At 39.7% G+C, this 22336-nt stretch overlaps 1 protein-coding gene across 2 annotated transcripts in view; it reads left to right on the forward strand.

Annotated features, from left to right (window-relative positions):
- The window catches only part of Aass (aminoadipate-semialdehyde synthase), a 60994-nt gene extending 40028 nt beyond the window's left edge, over positions 1-20966 (forward strand). The window contains exons 14-24 of one of the 2 annotated variants that reach the window (XM_027389977.2): positions 98-219; positions 392-518; positions 1820-1930; positions 2021-2129; positions 3153-3293; positions 12932-13099; positions 14873-14959; positions 16290-16405; positions 16989-17077; positions 17905-18081; positions 20198-20964. In XM_027389977.2, the coding sequence (XP_027245778.1) occupies positions 98-219; positions 392-518; positions 1820-1930; positions 2021-2129; positions 3153-3293; positions 12932-13099; positions 14873-14959; positions 16290-16405; positions 16989-17077; positions 17905-18081; positions 20198-20316 (1366 nt within the window). In that variant the 3' untranslated portion in view covers positions 20317-20964. Of the gene's footprint in view, positions 1-97; positions 220-391; positions 519-1819; positions 1931-2020; positions 2130-3152; positions 3294-12931; positions 13100-14872; positions 14960-16289; positions 16406-16988; positions 17078-17904; positions 18082-20197 lie in introns of both variants that reach the window. The other variant, XM_027389978.2, reaches the window with a different exon arrangement.
- Positions 20967-22336: the final 1370 nt, after the last annotated feature.

A 22336-nucleotide genomic window follows, 5' to 3' on the forward strand; every position in this document is an offset into this window, starting at 1 on the left:
TTTTGTTGCCTCATCATCTAGGTTGTTTGATAGCAAGCTTCTATTATTTAAAAGAAATAAAATTTAATTATCTTTGCCCTTTTTCTTTTTTAAACAGAGAACGTATTCAGTTTCTTTCAATGAGTACCAAGAAGAAGGTGTTGGTGCTTGGGTCTGGCTATGTATCTGGGCCTGTTTTAGAATATCTGTCGAGAGACAACAAAATAGAAATAACAGTAGGTAAATAGGTCTTAAATTCTTTTAAAAAGGAGAAAACTGTTTTCATTGCATGTTGAATCTGAATTTTAGCTGATTTTTATCTCTAAGTTTTGGAAAGCTGTTTTATGGAGATATAAAAGTGTGTCTAGTAGGAGAAAATCTAAAAAAATGGACTTCTGTATTCTTGAAATAGGCTCTGATATGACGAACCAGATGCAGCAGTTAAGCAAGAAATACAATATTAACCCTGTTAGTGTGACCATTGGGAAGCAAGAAGAAAAACTGCAGTCCTTGATAGCATCACAGGATCTGGTTATCAGGTATTTGGCAAGACAAAGTTCCGTGTATGGTTTATTGTTTTTTATCTTATCTTATTCTCTCTCCTCCTTTCCCTTCTCTCATCTTTTTCTTTCTCATACGCATTTAATTGAAGAACAAAAGAATGAAAATTCAAAAAATATAACTACGGCTGGGTGTGATGGTACATTCCTATATTCCTAGCACACTTGTTTGCTTGTTTGAAGCTAAGGATTGAAGTTTGAGGCCAACTTGGGCTAATTCTCTCTCTCTCTCTCTCTCTCTCTCTCTCTCTCTCTCTCTCTCTCTCTCTCTCTCTCTCTCTCTCTCCCCCCTCTCTCATTCTCTTTCTCCTCTCTCTCTCTCTTTCTCTCTCCCTCTCTCTCATTTTCTCTCCTCTCTCTCTCTCTCTCTCTCACACACACACACAAATAAAAAAATCCAAATTTGTTGCTCAATGAATATCTACAATGTTAACACATTTTATAACCACTAATCATATCAAGGAACAATATTGGTAATATCCCACAAGTCCTCTTACTAACTTTTTTAAATAGTTGGCTCTATGCCACAGAGTAAACCCTGTTCTTCTAATATCTAGATTAGTTTTTGCATGTTTTTAAAATTTGTATAAATGAATCACTTAGTATGTCCTTGTTTGTGACAGTCTTCATCCATTTGATATTGTGGTTATGAGAACTGGCTTTGTCTGCCCTACTGTGTGAATATATCATTAGCACTATTGTGACTTTGGTGGAATTTAGTTGTTTTTTCACTTGGGTTGTTATGCACATGTTGCTATATACTTAGTTTTTTGTCTTTTGGCAGGTGTATGTATACTCTCAGTGTTAGAAAACTAGAGGCAAAATACCTGGATCATGAGATATTTGTGATTTATCTATGGTCCATGTAAACATATGTACACATAATGAATGAATATAAAAAACTAAAAAGAAAAATTATGGAAAGTGTACTGAAGCTCATTGTGGGGTCGACAGTAGGATGATTGTTTCTGTAGTTTGGAAGACCTTGGTCATTTCTGAGAGAATTGTTTAGTTGGGCATTTTTTTGTTTTTTGTTTTTCGTTTTTTGTTTTTTGAGACAAAGTTTCTCTGTGTAGCCCTGGCTGTCCTGGAACGAGCTTGGTAGGTCAGGCTGGTCTTGAACTCACAAAGATCTGTTGCCTCTGCTTCCTGAGTTCTGAGATTAAAGGCATGCACCACCACTGTTTCTTAGGACTGAGCTATAGTACAGTTTAGGCACCTTGGAAGGGAGGGAGGGTTGGGAAGCAAAGCTTCTGAATCCCTTCTCCCTCTGTTTTAAGCTTGTTGCCTTATGCGTTGCATCCTGTTGTGGCCAAAGCATGCATCTCAAACAGAGTCAACATGATCACTGCGAGCTACATCACACCAGCCATGAAAGAACTGGAGAAGAGGTGAGTCTCCCCTTCCAGGAAGGTGCCTCCAGGGCCTTGTTTCTCTTTCATGTCTGACTTTTTCATTTTCTTCTTTTCCACCTGTGGCAGTGTGGATGACGCTGGCATCACCATCATTGGTGAATTGGGATTAGATCCTGGTCTTGATCACATGCTGGCAATGGAAACAATTGATAAGGCCAAAGAGCTGGGAGCCACGGTGAGCCCAGTTCTGATGCAGAATTCCACTTAGGAACGCATTAAAGATCAAGATGGGATCTTCTCAGCAGAGATGAGATCTTCTTTGCTTCTCACTACCGACTTGCTGTACTACAGCTCATCCTTTGACTAGGAATGGAAAAAACTGTGGTATCTGCAGATATCTCTGCAGAGTAAACAACAACTTGAGTCTTAGTAACTGAGTGTTAGAGAAATCGGTGCTACTATAATATCTTTGCTTAATAACAATTTTTGCCTTTGAGATAGATTCTTTGATGTTTTCCATTTAAAAGTGAAGGAAAAAACTTTGGATATCAGTCTGGTGACTAATGAGGTATTTATACATGATGAATTATTGTATATGTAGATGTAGTCACTCAAATTAAAGTACTTTAATTTCTGGCACATATGTATTTATATGCCAGAAGATAAAAGTTGTAGGAATCAACAGAGAAAAAGTGAATTAATGAATTATTTTGTTTATTTAATTTAATTTAATTTATTTATTTGAAGGCTTGTCTCACTTTCACTTATGCATATATGTATCTTTGCATGTATGCGATGCCCTCAGAGGTCAGAAGGGCATGCTGGAGTCTCTGATACTAGCTGGAGTTACAGGAAGTTGTAAGCTGCCGAGTGTGGGTGCTGGAGACCAAACTTGGTCATCTGCAAGAGCAGCAGGCACTCTTCAGCGCTAACCTGTCTCTCCAGTTCTAATAGTGGAATTTTTAAGTAGATAAAAATTTAGCTATTATCTCTAGTGGAGCTTTATATAACATTATATATATATATATATGTATATATATATATATTTGTATATATACATTTTCATATATATGTGTGTGTGTAGCTCTGTGTTAATAAGTATTTGACTTTGACGATTTATATTTGAAAGCCTCAATACTTCAAAACATAAGTAATAATAGCACATTTCCCAGATTTATATCATTAGCCCTGATTAGCAAATTAAATAATATTTCTTTTTAATATTGTTGATTTGTCTTCATTTATTCCTTATTTACAGATTGAGTCTTATGTTTCCTACTGTGGTGGCCTTCCAGCCCCTGAATGTTCAGATAATCCCTTACGATATAAATTCAGCTGGAGTCCAGTGGGCGTCTTGATGAACGTAATGCAACCAGCTAGCTATCTGCTCAATGGAGAGGTAAGGGAGCATCATGGAAACTTTAGAGAGAAACGCTTGCAGTGGTGGCTGGAGGGACTCTGGACCCTTTTCCCCAACAGCAGCATTGCCTGATGGCGGCTAAGCTACCTGCGATCCCTCGTCTCCTCTGCTATCTCCCAGTGTATGTTTTCCTTTTCCATTTAATGAGGTCGCCTTGATTTTTTTTTTCAACCAATCCTGTGTTCATTCTTCCTTCCTTGGCTGCTTCTGAAAATGTGTTTCTTACCTTACTTCCATATTGGAATGCTGGTTATCTTTCAAGTAATTGTCGGTATGACACAAACTGAGTTAGACTTTGAAATAGTCACCAAAGGTTGTTATACTAACTGACTGACATTCTCGATTTCAGAGAATTTGTGGCTACAAAGTGCCCCTTTGCATGGAAGATTTGGAGCATTAGAGAACAAAGCTAGTATTTCTTCCCCATATGCTATTTAACAATATTAGCATTATTTTCACTATTTTTATAATAATGAGATCTAGGCATGGAGAGGATGGCTAAGGTCACCATCTGAGACTCAATCCTGGTTTTATCTAACTACAACACTCTTAAAATTATTGTTACATTAATTTAGTGTGTGTGTGTGTGTGTGTGTGTGTGTGTGTGTGTGTGTGTCTGTGTGTGCACCCATACCTGTGCGAGCCATGGTGCACAACTAGAGGTTAAGAACAAGAGCTCATTCTCTCCTACCATGTAGGTTCAAACCCGGATCCTCAAGCTTGGTAACCAGTGCTCTTACTAGCTGAGTCATGTTCTTAACTCCTCCAAAGCCATTTCTTTTATTTCTTTTTGTGTTAGGGGAGCTAGAAACTGGATTAAACAGCTATAATCCAAGGAACAATTTCCAAAAATATAATTTGCCACAGAACTACAGACAAGAGTTCAATTTCCTAGCCCAGGAGAAGAGATTGAGGCTGGGAAGTAGAGTGTAACTGAAGAGGATGTGCTGGTCCTTGAGGAGTGGAATGTACAGCCAGGAAGGAGAACTGTCTTTCATGAGAGAGCACGGTTATAAGGGGGAAGACAGGTGGAATAAGACACTCAACACAGCTGCAGTTAGAGAAAGCAAGGGACACAGGCGGCATCAACATTGTAGCCAGCCGTCTTTGTATGTGTGCTTCTAACTAGAAGGAAGGACTCATATTTGGGAAGAAAATGTATCAAGACTGAGGGTTCTTCTGTGAATCCGTTATCCTAGGCATCTCCCTTACCTTGTTCCAGTTTTGGTCCTTTAGGATAAGGAATGCATTCACATCTATATTAAAAAGAATTTTTTTCTAATATTCATAGTATAAATTTTCACTTTATTTGTGAATCTAAATAATTTTCAGGACTAAAGTTTTTTCTTAAAGTTTTAAATTTTAGGTTGATATATGAATAAATGGTATACAATGTAACATATTTATTTTTGCAATTATTGTGTGAGTGTGGTTAGCGTGATTAGCATAATGGTCACCTCAAACATTCATCTTTTTGTGAGTGTGTGGGAAGATCATTTGAAAATTCCCTTCTCTGCTAGTATATAGGGAGAGAGAAAAGAGGAATGATTCATTAGGGGCTGTAAAATTTCTATTTGCTATGAGGAAGGAGTTCATACACTAGGGTGAGTATTGTTAGCAATCAAGTAGTTTGTTATTTGACAGGATTTCCTACAAAACAAGATGAGTGTTTCTGTTAGCCTTGGTCACTTATGCCTGTGATATCAGCATGACTCATAGATATGACTGACTGTTCATACTGAATGAATCATAATGAAAGTTTGGAAAGTATGGATGCCTAAACCTCATTCCTGAAGATTTTAGTTTGCTATGGAGAATTTTCAAAGCTCACCTAGTGATTTTTAACAAGCAGCTGAACTTGAGAACAAATGACTTAGTAATCAGAGGATCACAGCTGTGTCAAACACTACTAAGCTAGCAGGGTGTTTTAGATGGATGCTTTAGGATGAGAAAGGCACTGCCGAGTTCTGGTGCACATGCTGGCATCTTTCATAGTGTTTCCAGAGGCCAGGCAAATGTAAAGTCCACCAGGCATTAGGCTCTGCTGTGTGATGGACTGGCATTACATCTTGTCTTGAGGTCCTGTGACTCAGGAAGGTTTGGGCCAGAATCTTTGCCTGATATCCTACCAGTCACACTTCCTTTACGTGCCTCAGCCTGTCTCCCTTTGTGTGTCAACAGCCCCGTTCATCTTTTGCAATCTGTCTGGCTCATGTTTGGTATAGAGTCATACGCAAAGGCTAGGAAAATGTCTGCTCCCATTGATCGTGGTGTTTCTGTTCAGGAGGTCATATAAATTATGAGAAAGACAAGAATTAAAGAGTCCATCAGTGGCACATACCTTCAGGGACAAGGGAGGCAACAACAACAGAAGCCTGGCTTTGTCCTCTAACCCTGCCACTAGTTCCTTGTCTGAAAGCAAGGATAATAGTAGCCACATTGCAGCTTCCTTCCTTCCTTCCTTCCTTCCTTCCTTCCTTCCTTCCTTCCTTCCTTCCTTCCTTCCTGTCTGTCTTCCTTCCTATCTATCTGTCTCTATGTACCTGTCTGCTGTCTGTCTGTGTGTGTGTATGTATGTATGTATGTATGTATGTATGTATGTATGTATGTATGTATGTATGTATCTATGTATGTATCTGTCTGTCTGTCTGTCTATCTATCTATCTATCTATCTATCTATCTATCTATCTATCTATCTATCTATCTTGAGACAGGGTTTATCTGTGTAATAGCTCTGGCTGTCCTGGAATTTGCTCTGTAGGTCAGGCTGGCCTCCAGCTCACAGAGATCTGCTCGCCTCTGCCTCCTGGGTTCTGGGATCAAAGACATGCACCACCACTGTATGACACTTTGTAGCCTTCTTGTTGTGTGAATTAGTGAAACCATGTAGATAGTAATCTGCGCGACAGCCGACTTACTGGCCTTCTCTGAGTCTTTTGGCAAATCCTAGCTTGGAAATGACTCCTGAGAGCCCAGGAAAAGTAACAAGACACTTCTGACAGCAGAAGTTGTATTTGTTGAATTTGAAGTCCCCCACCCCAACCAACTTTTCATCCTGAACTTGCTTTTTTAAATGGAGGGCTTTCTTGCATTCTTCTGACACTGAGATTTGAAGAGAAAAACACGAAGCTTCTCTTTTCTCTGCTAAAATGATACTTTTTCAAGGTCTTGTTCAGATTTCCTCTTGTAGAGTTTGTTAGCCACTCTAGCCTTTGTTCACTGTTCTTTTGTGTGAACTCAATCAGAGTGTCTGACACTCAGGTACTTGGATTGTCTGTGTCTAAGAATTTTCAGTGATTCAAGTCTATAGCTCTGTTCCCCAGTCTTTATTGTTAAACTTCTTAAAAATGCCTCTCATGTTCTTGCCCTTCTGTCCCCTCTGCCACCATCCCCTCTGCCACTGTCACCATCAGCCACAGAGCTGGCCTTACAGAATTTACAGAACCAAAATGATAAAGACCTCTCTGCTTTTGACTTAAAGTTGAAGCCTGAAACTTTTCTAGTAATTAGAAAAGAGCCTATGAATTAGAGCATAGCACATTGTCCTGTGTTATTGGGAGTTCTGGTCATTGGTGCTGTTCTGACTCCTAGCAAATCTGACTGCCTCCCATGTGTCTGGAGGCAGTGATGTGTATTCTCTTTGTTCCATCTCTTCATAGATGGTGGTACATTTCCCGGGAAAAGTGGGAAATCAATACATGTGGGAAGCAAGCCCTCCTCCCTTTTAGAAAATCAAGAATTACTAATTGCTTCCTGTGCCCTTGACCACTCTAACTCGCCTTTTGGAAGATGCACTTGTATCAGGAAGCTTGATGTTGTACTGTGTCAGTATCCTTTTGAAAATATTGCTCCAGAAATAAGGAAAAATATGTTCATGTGATACAGTAGAAAGTACGCTGGCAGTTGGTCAAGTAGACAGACTCAAATCTGTTTCTGTGTGACTCACAGCCTGTTTATACATGGGTTAGAAGTAAACATGTAAAACACAGGAAGACTGAGGGTCCCAAGTAAATGACAGCCTGTAATTCACTCTTCTAAATTTCTTAATTAGTTTAGTAATTAACCCCAAAGAGCCAAGGGGAAAGACCATTGACCCAAATCATCGTGGCTAAATTAATTAAAGCAAGATTTAAAAAATCTTGTACATAGACTACCTCTGTGTAAGGTGGGTTCAAGAAGTGAGCATTGGATGTAAGGAAGACAGTTTTTAATACCTCATGGATAGAGGATCTTCAAATGGGTCTTCCCCCCCCCCCAGAAGGGTTTCTCTGTGTAGCTTTGGAGCCTATCCTGGCACTCGCTCTGGAGACCAGGCTGGCCTTGAACTTACAGAGATCTGCCTGCCTCTGCCTCCTGAGTGCTGGTATTAAAGGCATGTGCCACCAATGCCCGGCTCAAATGGGTTTTTTTTTTTTTTTCAGGCAAAACAGGCAAGATTACAGGAACACAGCTTAAGTATAACAAGTTAGTTATCCTTCTGGAGGCATCACCATCCCTGATTTTTAAACTCTATTACAGAGCTATAGTCCTGAAAACAGCTTGGTATTGGCACAAAATTAGACAGGTAGACCAATGGAATAGAGTTGAAAACCCTGATATTAACCCACACACAAACAAACACCTGATTTTTGACAAACAATCCAAATTTATACGCTGGAACAAAGAGAACATCTTCAACAAATGGTACTGGCATAACTGGATGCAGACATGTAGAATACTGCAGATAGACCCAAGCCTATCCCCATGCACAAAACTCAAGTCAAAAATGGGTCAAAGAACTCAACATAAACCCAGCCACAATGAACCTATTAGAAGACAAAGTGGGAAATACCCTTGAATTAATCGGTACAGGAGACTGCTTCCTGAACATTACACCAGTAGCATAGACACTGAGATCAACAATTGATAAATGGGACCTCCTGAAACTGAGAAGCTTCTGTAAGGCAAAGCACATAGTCAGCAAGACAAAATGGCAGCCCATAGACTGGGGAAAGATATTCACCAACCTCACATCTGACAGAGGGCTAATCTCCAAAATATACAAAGAACTCAAGAAGCTAGTCTCCAAAACACCAAACAATCCCATTAAAAAGTGGGGTACAGAACTAAATAGACAATTCTCAATAGAAGACTCTAAAATGGCTGGAAAACACTTGAGAAAGTGCCAACTTGTACAGCCACTTTGGAAATTAGTATGGCAACTCCTCAAGAGAATGGGAATCAGTCTATCTCAAGATCTAGCAATTCCACTCTTAGGCATATACCCAAAAAGCACATTTTGCAACAAGGACATCTGTTCAACAATGTTCATAGCAGCACTATTTGTAATAGCCAGAAACTGGAAGCAGCCTAGATGCCCCTCAACTGAAGAATGGATAGAGAAAATGTGGTACATTTACACAATGGAGTACTACTCAGCAGAAAAAAACCCAAAAAACAATGGAATCTTGAAATTTGAAGGAAAATGGATGGAACTAGAAGAAACCCAATCACAAAAAGACAAGCATGGTATGTACTCACTCATATGTGGATTATAGCCATAGAGTAAAGGATAACTAGCCTACAATCCACACTGCCAGAGAAGTTAGTAAACAAGGAGGACCCTAAGAGAGACATACATGGTCCCCTGGAGAAGTAGAAAGGGTCAAGATCCCCTGAGCAATTTGGGATCACGGAAAGAGGGCAGAGGGAGCTAGGAGAATGAGAAGGGGAGAAGAGGAGGGATACAGAGGACATGAAGGAGCAGAAAGATTGAGTCAGGGGAAGAATAGAAGATAACAAGAATGGAGATACCATAATAGAGGGAGACATTTTAGGTTTACAGAGAAATCAGGCACTAGGGAAATGTCTGGAGATCTACAAAGATGACACCAGCTAACAATCTAAGCAACAGAGGAGAGGCTACCTTAAATGCCCTCCCCTGATAATGAGATTGATGATTGACTTATATGCCACCTGATAGCCCTCATCCAGCAGCTGGTGGAAGTTGAAGCTTCCCATCCACAGCTAATCACTGAACTGAACTGGAATCCAGATGCAGAGAAGGACAAGTGAAGAGCAAAGGGGTCCAGACCAGGCTGGCGAAACCCACAGGAACAGCTGACCTGAACATCAGGGAACTCTTGCTCCCCAGACTGATAGCTGGGATACCAGCATGGGACTGAACCATACCCCAAGAACATGGGTTTCAGTGAGGAAACCTCAGAAATCTATGGGACTTGCTGTAGTAGTTCAGTAGTTATCCCTAGCATAGGTGTGGACTTTGGGAGCCCATTCCACATAGAGGAATACTCCCTGAGCCAAGACCCTAGGCCCTATCCCAAAGGATACGATAGACACTGATGACACCCTATGGAAGGCCTCATCGTCCAGGGGAAGCAGAAAGGATATGTGATAGGTAGGGTTTTAGCTGGGGGTGGTAGTGGTAGGGGAGGACTTGAGGGAGAAGGGAACCGGATTGTCATGTAAAACAATCTTGTTTCTAATTCAAATTAAAAAAAATCTGAGAAAAAAAATAAAACCCACAGAAAAAAACCACAAGTTAGTTATCATAACCTTCTCAACCAAAGACATGACTTCAAGGTGGTCATAATAAGATGGTGGTCACAACAACCTTTAGAAACAAAGGACTGTAAGATGGTTATAATTTTTTGAAACAAAAGCATGGTGGTTGTCTCCTGGAACAGGCAGTACAGAGCCATTTGTAGTTAAGGTTATAGGTGGGGCATAGTGTTGTTATTTTGTAAAAATTTAAAAATATAAAAAGGCACAAGATGAGACATGAGAATGAGAGATACATTAACCATAGTGGGGGAGGGGGAGAGCTGGAGAGTAGAGGAGAGAGAGAGAGAGAGAGAGAGAGAGAGAGAGAGAGAGAGGAGGGTAAGAGAGACATGAGTAAGAGAAGAGAGCAAGAGAAGAGAGAGTAAATGGACAGGGATCTGTCTTTTAAAGGGGTCCTTTACACCTGCGTGCAGACTTAGTTCCCATGGAACCCTGGGCTGACCAGGGTACTGCCTGAGTGGATTCTGCCAGGTAACAGGGCCAGGCCAGTGTAATGCCTGAACCTTTCACATAGTATAATTCTTGAGAAACAGAGATTTAATCATATACAGGAATGAACCCAGTTTGTCTTTACTATAAGATAGCTTCGAAGCCCAAGATGGAGGCAGGCTGGTTATTCACTTATTTTGTGTATTTGAGTATTTAAGATGTGTGTGATTCTCATTGGTTGGTTGGGTGTTGTGTGTGTGTGATAAAGAATTGGCCTCAGAAAATCCTGCAACCACAACGTGTAATGAGCTGTGCTTCTGTGGATGGTGGGTCTGGGGCACAAGCATTGTCTGAGCAGAGAGAAACATGTTTCCTTTGCAAAATTTTAATGTCTTCACTGAAGTTTGTAATAGAATATTGAACTAGACAGGGCCTATTTTTAAACCCAGGACACTGGGATTGCCCGCCATTTATCAAATGGTGAGAAGTGTTATTGTGGCAGGTAAAACCCCAAGTGCAATAGATAGCAGCAGGGAAAAATCTGAAATGCAGCAGACAGAAACAGCTAGTGAAGAAAGGCTTTTATTTCTGGCATGGAACCACACACACAGCAAGGCACAGAGAAGAACACTCTGCAAAGTGTGTGTGTGTGTGTGTGTGTGTGTGTGTGTGTGTGTGTGTGGACACACGGGACACTGGCAGTCCTAAATTCAGTCTCTTCTTGAGGAGAGGGGCTAGTCGTGGGAGAAAAGTTCACCAGGCCTTAAGCTTCCAGGCTTTTGCTTCAGGTCAGGTGGGAGATGAAGAAGACAGCATCCTGGAGAGAAGAAGCCAGACATCTTGGAAGTTCAAATCATTATTATCCGGTTGTGGCCCCTCTCCCTATCTGTCTGCCTATTAGGCAATCTAACTCTTAGTTCCTCCATACCAATACTGCTAATTTGGGATTAGGTCCATTAGTTTCTCTAAGTGAATCACTAAAAGTCAGTTTAAACTATCTGATTTTATGAAACTTGCTGATTTATTTTAAGTTGGCAATTCTTTCTTTCTTTCTTTCTCTCTCTCTTTCTTTCTTTCCTATTATATAGGGTTTTAGTACATAGTCTAGGTTGGCCTTGAACTTTTAGCAATTTGCCTGTTTCAAACCGCTAAACTCTGGGATAATAGGTTTTTACTACAATGCCGGCAAGGGCTTTTCTTTAAAAATTGTCCTGATCTTCAATTGAAGAAGCAGCACTTTAGAATTGCTGTAGGTTACAAAAGTGTGATGGGTACAGAGACCCAGCATGTGTCTTCTTTATTAGGCTGTTTTTAAAACTAGAATCCTATTAGAAGAAGTCCAATACAGTCTAGAGAAGGGGCTTCGAGCAAATTAACTGGGAAGCATTCTTCACATTCTTTGGATTCTTTCTGAGAGATTCTAGAAGGTGTACTGCAAGTGATCTTTTCATTTGAAAAGACCTCACAGCACCCATCCTGTGTACCCTGTAATCATTTCCTTCTGGACCCTTGACTGTGTGCAAATTAGTTTCCATTTTCTCTCTTACACCTCAATACAGGTGAGCTCATCCACAAATGTATTCTGGGCAGCATTGCATTTAGCCCACTTGCCTTTGGGAAAATCCCTGTGAACCCTGGCAACTGCCTCCTGCAGTCTTGGCTTGTGCAGCTTTACAAACACAGGGCAATTGTTTCCAGCAGGACAAAGTCCAGCTTGACAGTGCCTCAGCCCTAATTTTATCATTCCAGAATGTTTTTCATTGTCTCAAGGACAACCACAGACTTGAAGCTCTAAGAGGAAATGTAATACTTTAGTTAAACACAAAACAGTGCCTCCTGGCACTTTGAATGTATGTTGGGGAGGGGTATGGGTCTCTAGGGAGTCAGCGCTCAGCTTTTCACCAGCAGAAAGTTGTAGTTGAGCTTCATTGTACAGTCTTGGCATTGTCTCTGTTGTGAAGGGAGGTCTTCCTTCTGCTGCCTCTTCAGCATCCCCCCAACATATGCTTCAAGATTTGTGCAGTTGCTGGTGATTGTTGAACATTCAGCAAATGTTTTCCCAGTGAACAAAGAGTGAACAGAAGATGAGAACTGCCTCCTATTCATTGTCTTCCTTATTCTCTCTATAATTTGTATCATCTCTGGGACTTGCATAATGAGTATTCAATAAATGATAGTTGGGTAAATGAAAAGTGCAAGACTAGTGTCTGATGTATTCAGAAGAGATGTGAGGATAAAGGAAACAACATTGTCATTGCTATCAGAGCATACAAGCCATCAAATGCTTGATACTATTAGCTTACAAAAAAAAGTAAAGCAAAGCAAACAAAGCAACCAAACAAAACAACTCCTAATGCAGCATAATACTATTTTAACCAGGGGCAAGAATCAATTGAAAACAAGACCTTTGTTTAGAAAATAAAATGTATTAGGATTTGGAAGTTTGAGGAAAAAGCCTGGCAAGTTATTCCAATAGGAACAGCTTGGCTAATAGCATGTTGAGTATCAATTATGTTTCATTAATGTTTTTCAAAGCTCTGTTAGTTTCATTTGTATAATTAATGCAGATAAACCCAGAAGAAACAAACTGTTGTGAGCCCCAGCTATTTTTCAATCTTCCTCAGGTTGTGAATGTGACAGGGGGAGTCTCTTTTCTGGACTCTGTCGCACCCATGGATTACTTCCCAGGCCTGAACTTGGAAGGGTATCCTAACAGAGATAGTATAAGATATGCTGAAATTTATGGGATTCCATCTGCCCACACATTGTTGAGGGGAACTCTGAGATATAAGGTAAGTGCTCTGTTTTAAACACATTGATAGTTTTGATAGATTGGAGTACAATATACGCTTAATTTTCTTCTAATAATTAAAGTGAGAAATCAAGTTGGAGTATATTTTTTTCAGAAAATAAGTTGGGTATTACTAAGTTAGTTGACAATTTCATACTTTTATATAATGTATTTTGGTTACTCTTTCTCCTATTAACCTCTTGTCACCCCTCCCCCTCCCCTCTCCCCACCCCTTTCCTTTTCCTTTCTAAGGCTTATGAATAGGTTTTGTTGTATGACCTGTTTAGTTTGATCAGAGCTAATTGTCTGATCATTGAATTGGTACTATCTATTAGGGAGTCTGGTAGGGTTACCACTGGGTGCAAACTGAAGGTAATGAACTTCCCCATTTTCTTGACTCCATCCATAGGAAATTGTTAAGCAATGAGGGGCTGAGCCCCCTGAATTCCCCCTCCACCCTTGCCTGGTTGCTGATGCGTATACACTGTAGTCATCCACAGTTGTTAGGAGTTCATAATTGCAATGACTGTATATTGTCTAGAATGTGGCATTTCTCTTCCCTTCTCCTTGTCCTCCAGCTCTTATAGTCTTTCTGCTTTTTTTCTGTAATGTTCCATGGAATGGTATAAATGTCTTGTTCTGGATGGAGCACTCAGCTGGTGCTTATTCTCTGCCCACTATGCAGCTATGACATTCTGTCTCCAACATACTTTACCGGTTAAATAAATAAATAAAAAAAACATTTTAGTAAAGTGTTAGGAGACACAACTCTAAATAGTGAATTTATTGCCAGGAATTGGGCACAGGTAGGAGGCCAGCTTTAGGTATAGCTATATTTGAGCACTGCATTTCTTGGTCTTATAAGATTATAGTGGTCTCAGGTTCCCACAGTATCAAGTTGGTTCTAGCTTCCTGTTATGTCCTATTAGGTTCAAATCCATTTTGAGTGACCAACTGCCCCTTTCTCTAATAGCTAAACATATAAATTTTTCTTGTTAGCTGTGATTGATTTTTTGAGGTTAGTGTCCTCTATGTCTCCAGAGCTTTTGATGATATCAGCATCATTTGAAACACATGGACTGAGGCTGCGAGAAGTGACAGGGTTGAATGGACTTCCTAAAAGCAAATCTGAAATGCTTTCTTAACCACCATATAGGGACTTCAATAGATCACACTTGAGATATTATAAGTATGTTCAAAATGAGAACTAGGTAACAGAGTCTTAGCATGGCATCCTGCTCCATATTCTATACAGACCTAGATCTCCACTGTGGGAGGAGTTCTCTGCTTTTAGGGGAGTGTGGATCATTGTTCCTTCCTTTACAAGAAAGCATAATAGAAGCTATGCCAATGGAGTGCTTTCCTAGCATACACAAGGCCCTGAATGTGATCCTTAGCACTTAAAAAGAAAACAAAGCAGCATATAAAAGAAAGATTAAAATCTTACCATCCTATTGAATTCTATTCTGTTAAACTGCATTGTATAATTCACCAGGAAACTAGCCCTTACCCTACCAGAACCTAGCACTGAGAAAATGAAAAAGCACCCATTTACAGTCTTTTATGTAAAACAGTTGAATTATGACACTGTTAATATTGAACCCATGTCAGCAATGAAGATTATTTCCAAATAAATTATAAAGATAAAACCCTCTTTTTGAAAAAAGCTTAATTAGTTGTAAATATAGACCCTTCTTCAAAAAAAAAAAAGCTAAAAATTCATTTGTCTTTAAAGGGATAATATACATTTGCTGTTCATTAATTCTTGCTTCAGGGATATTCCAAAGCTCTTAATGGATTTGTAAAGTTGGGTCTCATCAACAGAGAAGCTCTTAGACCTGAGGCCAACCCTCTCACCTGGGTGAGTATCTCCAGAACTCTGTGCTGTCTGCTGCATACGTGCCTTGTGGGGTGGCTCAGTGAGAGCTCGGCTTTGCACAGAACTCAAAAGAATTCCAGAGTGTTCCTTCTGTAGCTGGTATACAATGATGACTCCTTGGAACATCTCCTCCCTGTTCTGTACTTGGGGAGGATGGAGAAGTTGATGGGCTAATGTGCCTGGTCTGCTCCTGCACTCACCCCACAGGCTCTTCTACCTGAGCCTTGGAAGGAGATGTATACATTCTTGGTTTTGCACTCTTGAATTTTCCAGTTCTATAGGTCATTTGGACCCCTTGAGTGTGGTATTTGGGAGAACGCTGGTATGAATTTTGCCAGTCCTCTCGTTGGACCATTTATGATCATGAGTAATAAGTTTATTACTGAGTTTTAGGCATTTCTGTGTCATACCCAAATCTTGGTGTCTCAGAGTTAGACTGGAATTTAGGACTTGTTGCTGAATGTTAAGTAGAGCTCCCACTAGTGGCTGGTATTTAAGTACCAGCTGTCCTGGTGGTGTATCCTTCTGGATCTCCCAGGATACTGTTAGTTATTATGTAGAACACAAGTGACAAACTTGTTGCACAACATCAGATGATAAACATTTGAGGCTTTGTGGGCCAAGCATCCTCTGCAAAGCAATCTTGTACTGCCATAGACAATGCATGTGCACATGGGTGGGTACACCTCCAGTAAATTCTATTTTCTAAGCAGGCAGTGAGCCACACTGGTCCTGGGAACCAACTGGTTGACTTCTGATCTAGAGCCTAGCTTCCTTCCAGGACCCTGGAAAAAGTTTTGTTTAGAAAGAAGAAAAATCTTTGGGCACTCTTTTAAGTGTTCTTTTGAAATGTGATTCCCTGTGAGGTCTTTCTCATCTATTGAAGCTACAAAAGAACTCTGGTTGCCACTGGCAACCACAGCAGCAAGTCTCTTGTACTTTAACCTGCTACAGATTGATTGGTATAGGGTATGTGAGGGGTTTGTGTGTGAGGGGGGAGTATGGGGGAAAAAGTGATGGGAAGACACATGACCAGGAAGTGTTTTAGTATTTCCCCTTTTTAGCATTTAGTTTTTATTGTTAAACATTGTTCTGGAATCCCATGCATTTGTGATGTATAGATACGTATGCAAGCATATGTATATATTCATACACATATATCATTTATGTTTTAATTTTCCATTTCATTTTTTTCTAACAATCTTTTGAGGTTCATGTGATGTCTGATGCCTTGATAGACTTATTTCTCTGATAAGTGATGTTTTACTACTTAGGGACTTAAAAGACTTTCCATGTTTCTTTTCCCAATCAGAAACAGCTCCTGTGTGACCTAGTTGGGATTTCACGCTCCTCTTCATGTGAGACACTTAAGGAAGCTGTCTTCTCAAAGCTGGGAGGGGACAGTACCCAGCTTGAGGCTGCTGAATGGTAAGTACCCTTTAGATCAAAACACATGACTTAGTCCTTTCTGACAAAAAAAGGCTATGACACAACACACACTTGGTATTTATATTTGATTAATTAACTGCTTAATGCTCATTAGTTGTCTTTAAAAAGATTATAATGTCTTTATATTAGGATTAAAAATTTGGTAAGTGAAGAAATATGATGGTAATTATGACCTAGAAAATGTCTATTTTGAAGCATTTTCTCATTTTGTTCTTGGATAAAGTGGGATTTCTTTGAGTATTTCTCCAGTGACTTCGGAATATTCATTCATGTGACTCGGGTATATTATTCATTAATGTGAGACAATTTATCTGTAAATTAGCTTTTAAGATGTCCTACAATTTGAACTTGCAATATATCCTCTCTGCTCTGTTCTGTGAAGCAGTGTCTCAGGGAAGCCAGGGAGATCCTGAAGTTAAGGCATTCCCATTATCATCATTTCTCGGTGTTGGTGAAGTTTAGAACTTGTGAGTTGACTCCTAAGAGCCCAGGGGCTCTTTCCTGCTCCCCAGAGAAGAACATACATAGGCTGTGAACTAACAGCAACACTTGTGCTTTTCAGGTTGGGCTTACTGGGGGATGAACAAGTCCCTCAGGCAGAGTCCATTGTGGATGCATTCTCCAAGCACTTGGTCTCAAAACTCTCCTATGGTAGGTCATGGGTTTTCATTGCTGAAGAAGAGTCACACGACTGTTTGGTCAAAGGATTGGTTTTGAGAGCAGCAGCCATGCGATAGGAAGGGAGAGATTTGAGAGGAGGGAAAGGACACTGGTCTGAGGCAATAATAGAAAAATTACTATGAAGTGGTGAGTTCAGGAACTACAGGAAGGGGAAAAATGCTTTGCATTTAATGTAGGTAAATATCAAAGTGGTATTTTGGGGAGCAAGTTTCTCTCTCCCTTGTCACACCAACCAGACTACTTGATACTGAAAAAGGAATATAGTCCAAATTTTCATTTCTTTTAAGTTTTCATTGATCTTTGGGTAAAAAGCTGATGTGGGATATCGTTCTGTATGCTGAGAATATGTGATGCTTTTGTTGGTTGATGAATAAAGTTGTTATGGCCAATGGCCAAGCAGAATAAGGCATGAATTCCAAACAAAGATATGGAGAGAAAGAAGGTGGAGTCAGGGAGACACCATGGACTCATAATAGAAGTAAGATGCGAGAACATTATTTACTGGTAAGCTAAAACCATATGGTGATATACAGATTAGTAAGTATGGGTTAATTTAATGGTGAGAGCTAGTCAGAGATATGCCTAAGCCATTGGGCAAACCAGCTTTATTTATCAACTAATAAAAGCAACACATATTTGCAGCATACAGAAAGACATCTCATATCAAAAAGCATCCTAAATAGTTATCTAATGATCATATGTAAGTAGATGGGAAACTTTGGGAAAGGGCAGAAAGTTAAAAATACAATAATGGTTAAGCTATGATAATGATTTAAAATGTTTGCGTTTATCTTAAGGCCCTGAGGAAAAAGATATGATTGTAATGAGAGACAGTTTTGGCATCAGACATCCTTCTGGACATTTAGAAAATAAGATCATCGATCTTGTGGTTTATGGAGACTTCAATGGCTTTTCTGCAATGGCTAAAACTGTTGGGTTACCGACGGCCATGGCAGCCAAAATGTTACTTGATGGTAAGTTCCATTTTCATCAGGACTGAGTCTGTTTCCTCTTTACCTTCAAGTCAACTAGTGCATGGACAGCAAATATTTTGCTTTATTGAAAATGAGCAATCCTAGAGGGTACCTGGATGGCAGCCACATTATGGTGAGGAATGAACATAAGCCTTTGAATGAGACCAAATTTTTATTCACTTCAATCACAGGACCTCAGAATGATGGAACTGATTTAGCTCAACACTTGTGGGCCAGGGGCTTCTTATATTGAAAGTGGACACTCAGGCTTGTGTTGATGGTATCCTTAACCCTCTGCTCCTAAAAGCCTCCCTTTTTATTCATATTTTTGGAGAATGGTTGCTCTGAAGTAGCAGAGGGTGTTCATTTGTAGATCATCAGGGTTATAGACTGTGGTGTATCAATTCTCATATCTTAGGAGTCTATCTACACTTAACAAATATTTCTGATTTGTTCCTTGACTTACAGTGGTGTTTTTATTTTGAATGGTTATTGTAAATTTAAAGATATCCTAAGGGAAGATACACTAAATAGAACTGAACGACTGAAAAGTATAGTTCAGCAGTGCAGGCCCCTCTAGAGTATCAGCTGCTTCCTTTAGTGGCCTTCTGGTTGATTGGTATTTTTGACTCCCTGTCACTTCCCAGCACTGTGGGACACTGTCATAAAGCATACAACTAGTTTAGACAAAGCCAGAATTCTAAGAATAATTTATTTAATGTTTTTGCACCATTAACAAAGTTGAAAACCATGAAGCCAAACTTTTTCTTTTTTCTTTAGTCTTCTCTCATACAATACATCCTGATGGTAGTTTCCCCTCCCTCTGCTCTTCCCAGTCAGCCCTCCCCCACCTCCCCTCTCTCCCAGCTCCATTCCTCCTTTTCATTTCAGAAAGGAGCAGCTCTTCCACAGATATCAACTGAACACAGAATAACAAGATGCAATAAGTCTAGACACAAACCGTCATATCAAGGCTGGACAAGGCAGGAAGAGGAAAAGGGTCACCCAAGTAGGCAAAAGAAACAACCCTTTTTCCACTGTTAGGGGTCCCACAAGAATAGGAAACTATACATCCATAAGATACATGCAGAGGGCCTAGCACAGACTTAGGCAGGCTCCTGGATTGTCACTTCAGTGTCTGTGAGCTCCTATGAGCCCTACCTAGTTGATTCTGTATTCTGTTGGTGTCCTTAATCCTTGTGGCTCCTAAAATCCTTCCTTCCCCTCTTCTGCAGGGTTCTTTGAGCTCTGCCTAATGTTTGGTTGTGGTTCTCTGCATCTGTTCCCATCAGTTGCTGAATGAAGTCTCTTTGAGACAATTGAGCTAGGCACCAATTTATGAGTATAGCGGAATATCATTAGGAATCATTCCACTAATTTTTTGGTTTTTTTGCTAGTTTTGTTTGGTTCTATTCTAGGTCTCAGGGATACCCAGCTTCTGATTCCTGGTCACCAGGCAGTGTTGGGCATGGGCTCCCTCTCCTAGTGTGGGCCTCAAATTAGACCAGTTGTTGATTGGCCACACTCACGAGTTCTCTGCTACCTTTACCTCAGCACATCTTTCAGGCAGGACAAATTGTAGGTGAAAGGTCTTGTGGCTGGGCTTGTTTCCCAGGCCCTCCACTGGGAGCCTTACTGGCTTTTAGAATAAGATTGGTTCAGGCTCCACATCCTGCGTTAATTACTAAGAATCCTCAATAGGGTTACTGCCGTAGATTTCATTGCAGGGAGTTTCCACTGCTTTAGTTTTCCACATTGTCTCCCAAATGCTTACCCACCTTATCCCAGTCTCTCCCTGTGCTGTCTTCCTCCACACCCCTCCCCACCTGTTTCCTCCTGTTCCCATCTCCACCCACCCAGTCAACCCACAAAACTGATTCTATTTTCCATTCCCAGAGAGATCATGTGTGCCCCCTGAGTCCTCCTTGTTCCTTAGCCTCTCTGGGTCTAAGATGGGACTTTCTATAAAGGTCTTCAAATTTTAGTCACATATAGATTGAACAGCTTTGCTTTGGAATACAATACCCTTTGTCCCTGGTGTTCCATGGAAATGGACCTTTAACATCATATTTAAATTGAAAATAAAAAAATGTTGTTTTTGTTTTTCTTTTTTTAGGTGAAATTGAAGCCAAAGGCCTAATGGGACCATTTACAAAGGAGATCTACGGGCCAATACTTGAGCGGATTAGAGCAGAAGGCATTGTATTTAATACGCAGAGCACAATCAAGCTATAAATGGGCATTTATTTTCCTGGGCATCACAGCCATCAACTTGTATGTGACAAACATGCTTGCTGATGTGCTAAAGCCTAATGTTTCCTGTTTTAAGCATAACTTACTCGACACATGTAGCATATGTTTTGTGTAAGTTAATGCAATGGCATTTTAAAAACTCAAGTGTCTATTTTAGTAAAACTTTTGGAGTAGAAGATGCCAGTCATTATGGAGACCGTCTTTAATAAGTCTACTGTGTATTTTTGTGTGTATGTAAAAGCAATGATGATCATAGTTTGTTAATTTATTGTGCTTCTTTTTTTCTTATAAGAACATGTCATCAACAAATGCAGTTGTACTTTTTTTGGCCAGAAAAAATTTCATGTAGTTATATTTTTGTATTTTTCAAATTGATTTTGCTAGATACCATTAGACTGACATATCTACAAACAACTTCAAAAGTACTATTTCATGCCTTTTGTAAAGTTACGATCCCTTTAGTAAATTTTTTTGAAAATCATTCTCTGTTGAATTTTTGGAAAAGATAATTGATAGAATAAATTCATTATCCTTTTATTAGAAGCAGAGGAAGTGTTTGAAAAACTCTGTACCAAATGGACTTTGAGAGCCCATTTTCCCATAGAGGGATACTCCCTTAGCCTAGATACACAGGGGAGGGCCTAGGCCCTCCCCCAAATGACATGACAGACTTTGATGATCCCCCATGTGAGGTCTCACCTTCCTTGGGGAGTGGATGGGGCAGTGGGAGGATGGGAGGGACAGGGACTAGGATTGTTATTAAAATAAGGTTGTTTCTAAATTAAATAAGAAAAAAAGAAAAACTCTAGTACCCTTCCATGATAAAAATGAAACAGAAAAATCCACCACAAAACACATAACAACCAAGAATAGAAAGGTATGACCTTATAAATGATAGCCATGATCATATTTAATGACAAAATACCAAATGATTTTTACCTAACACCACAAGTAAGACAGGAATGTTGTCACTTGCCACAATGATTCAACTGGTATTATGGAGCTAGACCATGATAATTATGCAAAAAAAAGAAAGGAAAAAGGAAGCATCTAGAGAGGAAAGTAAGAAAAATAGACTGTATTTGCATAGGATCTCCAAAAATTGCATGGAAAATCTAAAGACAGTGAAAATAGTACAAAAGAAAACATTTGAATTCATGAATTCAGAAAACCTGCAGATTCAGGGATGACTTCTGGCAATTGCCTTTCTGTAAAGAATGAATGAGTGAATCAAAAGTGTGTTTTAGATAAAAACAAGGTCAACAGCATCAACAAGGAACAAAAGTAATGAGATTGAGAGGTTAGAAGTCACATTCATATTTATGTTCCAGTCCCTTTTTAAAGGTGTGATAAGACAATTCAGTGAGAAAAATATTTTTCATCAAATGAAGATTGAAAACATGAAGTTGGATCACTCCCTCATAGCATACATAAGACTGACTAATGATGGCTCTGAAAGAAATCTAAAAAAGAGTCACCACTGTACAAATCCTAGAATAAAACATAGGCATGAATCTTCATGTGTTTGAATTAGGCAATGTCTTATTAGATGATTGAAGCAAAAAACACAAGATCCAGAAGGAAAAAAAAATAGACAAACTAGACGTGACAGTCTATCACAAGATCCAGCAATTCCACTCCTAGGCATATACCCAAAAGAAGCACATTCATACAACAAAGACATCTGTTCAACGATGTTCATAGCAGCACTATTTGTAATAGCCAGAAACTGGAAGCAGCCTAGATGCCCCTCCACCGAAGAATGGATAGAGAAATTGTGGTACATTTACACAATGGAGTACTACTCAGCAGAAAAAAACAATGGAATCTTGAAATTTGCAGGAAAATGGATGGATCTCGAAGAAACCATTCTGAGTGAGGTAACCCAATCATAAAAAGACAAACATGAGTGAGTACTCATATGTGGATTTTAGACATAGAGTAAAGGACTGCCAGCCTACAATCCACACTGCCAGAGAAACTAGTAAACAAGGAGGACCCT

The sequence above is a fragment of the Cricetulus griseus genome, assembly GCF_003668045.3.
Source record: "Cricetulus griseus strain 17A/GY chromosome 1 unlocalized genomic scaffold, alternate assembly CriGri-PICRH-1.0 chr1_0, whole genome shotgun sequence".
NCBI classification, from domain to species: domain Eukaryota; kingdom Metazoa; phylum Chordata; class Mammalia; order Rodentia; family Cricetidae; genus Cricetulus; species Cricetulus griseus.